The 2,825-nt window shown below is 43.0% G+C and overlaps 1 protein-coding gene across 1 annotated transcript; it reads right to left on the reverse strand.

The window, feature by feature from the left end:
• Positions 1–1,376: 1,376 nt before the first annotated feature.
• Positions 1,377–2,311, reverse strand: LEAP2 (liver enriched antimicrobial peptide 2). The gene is made up of 3 exons (XM_004696610.2): positions 2,210–2,311; positions 1,899–2,038; positions 1,377–1,600 (listed from the first exon to the last, which is right to left on the reverse strand). The coding sequence occupies exons 1-3, from the start codon at positions 2,264–2,266 to the stop codon at positions 1,564–1,566; spliced, it is 234 nt and encodes a 77-aa protein (XP_004696667.1). The 5' UTR covers positions 2,267–2,311; the 3' UTR covers positions 1,377–1,563.
• Between the last annotated feature and the right edge of the window lie 514 nt (positions 2,312–2,825).

Genomic DNA, 2,825 nt, shown 5'->3' on the forward strand with positions numbered 1-2,825 from the left:
TGGTTACGAAAATTTCTATCTAGCCTCCGTTTTGAACGGTTTTAAGAAGTTTTGTATATGGAGGATGGAAATGCTTATATATTTATTAAAAATCCTTTTATTTGAAATTAAAATTATTTGGTGAATAATGGTTTGATATTTGGGGAGGGTTTTGGAGGGGAGGTAATGCCACTGATAAATTAAAAGCCTTGTTAATTCTTCTGAAAGGTACTGTTAGCACCTGATAGGATGCCTTTATTTGTACATGATCCACATCTTTGTTTTACATTTCTTTTATCCAAAATATTTAGGCATCTTACGTTTTCAACCAAAACTTCAATTATATACTGTGATTTTTATTTGTTGCAATACATTACGATTTCAGAGGTACTTTGTGGCTCAAAAGCTAGAATTTCTAAGTCAGTATGTGCATTTCACATTATAAAGCTGTTAACGGTGAGCAAAGTATTATATACTAACTAGATTTTTCCACATCTGTATAGTATATTATATGTATTTTGTGGTATTGAGATTATAGAAAGTTTAGAGTGTCAAACATGCGTTTAATGTGTATTTTTAAACAAATTTATGGCAATTAAAATATTTGGAGACAAGGGTATCACATTTCAATTTGTAAAGATCTTTTTAACTCTACTGTGTCATTAAGATGCTTTGTATAATGCCAAACCATAGCTGGAGAAACTAAGTTTAATAAATATCAAATAGATTTTCTGTATTAAAGTTGATAAACACTGTGCTCTTTACCCTGCTGCAGCTCGCACTGTGCCCCTCTCACGCAGGCCCGGCTCTCAGTTCACCAGCTCAGCCCGCCTCTACTGGTGACAGGTGTTCGAACGTGCGGGCCCTGGGTCCTAGTGCTTGCTTCAACATTCACCCTGCTCCAGCAGAAACCTCGGACACATTCTTGTTGTGTTCTTGGTGACTTGGGTCTTTATTGTTTTTATTTTACCAAGCTGGACGTTTCTCCCGGTTCTGGCACACGTTCAGGCATTCATAGACTTGGGGCCATCATTAGGTGGCAGGTGCAAACTTGCCATATTTGGCACTTCAGGGTTCTGTACAGGCTGTTGATGAGCTGGGACCCGGGGCCACAGCGTCTGAAATTGCCAAGGCTGGTCTCACAGCTACTGCTAACGTCCTGCCCGTCATCTCTGTGTACGGCCTTGTCTCTTGAAAACATGATCTCATCTCCTTCACACGGAACAGATTCTTAGCCAAGGGCTATTCTATTTTCCCTGTGGTAAGCAAGTGAACCCATCACTCGGAAGCTTGAATCCAGATTGCCACCCAGAATTTCAATTTGAGGCATTTAATAGTATACATATAAAAAATAAACTCAAAAAATATATATATATAAAAAAATAAATAAACTCATGTTGAAAATTTCAGTCATGTTTATCCAAATAACAGTCTAAGAAGAAATGGAGACGTAATTAAAGCACACATCTGTCTTTAAATATTAAAAATACAAGATTGCTTCTCTTAGGTGTCTCCCAAATGCAGTCAGTCAATACTCCATAGAACGGAGCATTGAGGTGAGTGCTGTCCTTTCTGGTACACGTATCATTCCTGGGCCACACTGAGGGAACAGCGTCTCTTTCTAGAGGGAAGAAAAGGGTAGTGTTTAAGACAAAAGATCCGACAGTGCCCAGGGAAGCCTCTGTTGCATTTTCTTACACTCATTGGTCCAGTCTCTGGGAGGCCAAAGAAAGGGAAAGGTACCCCCCTTTCCTGGGACCTGTTCTTGGCTCCCAAGGGATTCTCCTCCAGGAAGCTTCCAGCCTGATCTCACTTCAGTCACCGTTCCCAACTAGTGTTCATCCTTGGCCTATGGTTCCTGACTTCTGCCCTGTCCAGCTTCCCAGGGCCAACCAACCCTGCCCGGGTATGAGGAGCACCTGCACAATCTCGTGGTACATTCAGAATCATCTCGGCAGGAGGCTCCAATAGGCCTAAGGGACACTCCTCTCCAAAACGGGGTCATTCTCTGCAATCTTCTCTTTGCTGGACCCAGTGCCGGAACTGGGGAGCCGTCTACCTGTAGGGCAGAGATAAGTGGGCTTCAGGTATGGAAGAGGTGGTGTTCTCCTGTGCATCCTGAAAGAATGATCACCCCCATAATGCTGCTTATTCGGAGCAGAGGAACCTTCCTTCAGTCTGGTTCCCAAATTCACCACCACACATACATATGCCACACACCCTTCCTTACCTGGCCTAACAGCAACAGGCAGGTCAAAAGCACTGCAAAGAGTTTGAGGTGCAACATCTTGACAGGAGAGTGTTTGAGCCAGGTCAGTCCCAGTCCCCACTTCTTTTTATAGGTTGAAATTCTCCTCTTTGCCAGAAGAGATGAGGGCAAAGTTTATATTTGCAACCAGGGTCCATTTAATAAGTTAATGTCTACCAGCGGAATGTGCTCAAGGTCTGCCTTTTGGGCACGTTGTATTTACTGATGCCTCATCTGGACTTTGAGGGACTGTTGCTGGCTTGGACCCTCTCCATGTTACCAAAAGTCAGCACTGCCCTCTCCTCTTTGGAAGCCACATGAAGCAACTGAGGGAGGTCAGGCACCTGGCCACGTTTTGGGTCCAAAATAGCCTGATGAGATCATTCTAATCAAAATAGAATTTTAATAATGTCTTCAGAAATGGTATTGAACCTTTGCCTGTCAGAGAAAGACGAACTGGTCTATTGTGTCCAGGAAATTGGACAAAGGCCTCATCTCCCATTTGTGGAGTGTACTTTGCAAGTGCCCCAGATCCGGTGTTACCTGCTCCAGATGGCGCCTCAGGGAGGATGAATACCTGGATAAGGAAAATTCACCA

This window comes from Echinops telfairi, unplaced genomic scaffold, assembly GCF_000313985.2.
Source record: "Echinops telfairi isolate 266 unplaced genomic scaffold, ASM31398v2 ScPeMD7_7469;HRSCAF=8507_1, whole genome shotgun sequence".
NCBI classification, from domain to species: Eukaryota; Metazoa; Chordata; class Mammalia; order Afrosoricida; family Tenrecidae; genus Echinops; species Echinops telfairi.

Bases quoted from the DNA above. Each gene is read 5' to 3' on its own strand.
- LEAP2 (XM_004696610.2), bottom strand. From the start codon at position 2,266: ATGTTGCACCTCAAACTCTTTGCAGTGCTTTTGACCTGCCTGTTGCTG. The intron at 2,039-2,209 runs GTAAGGAAGGGT...TCTGCCCTACAG, and splicing joins GCCTGTTGCTGTTAGGCCAG to GTAGACGGCTCCCCAGTTCC. The intron at 1,601-1,898 runs GTGCTCCTCATA...TCTTCCCTCTAG, and splicing joins TGTACCACGAGATTGTGCAG to AAAGAGACGCTGTTCCCTCA.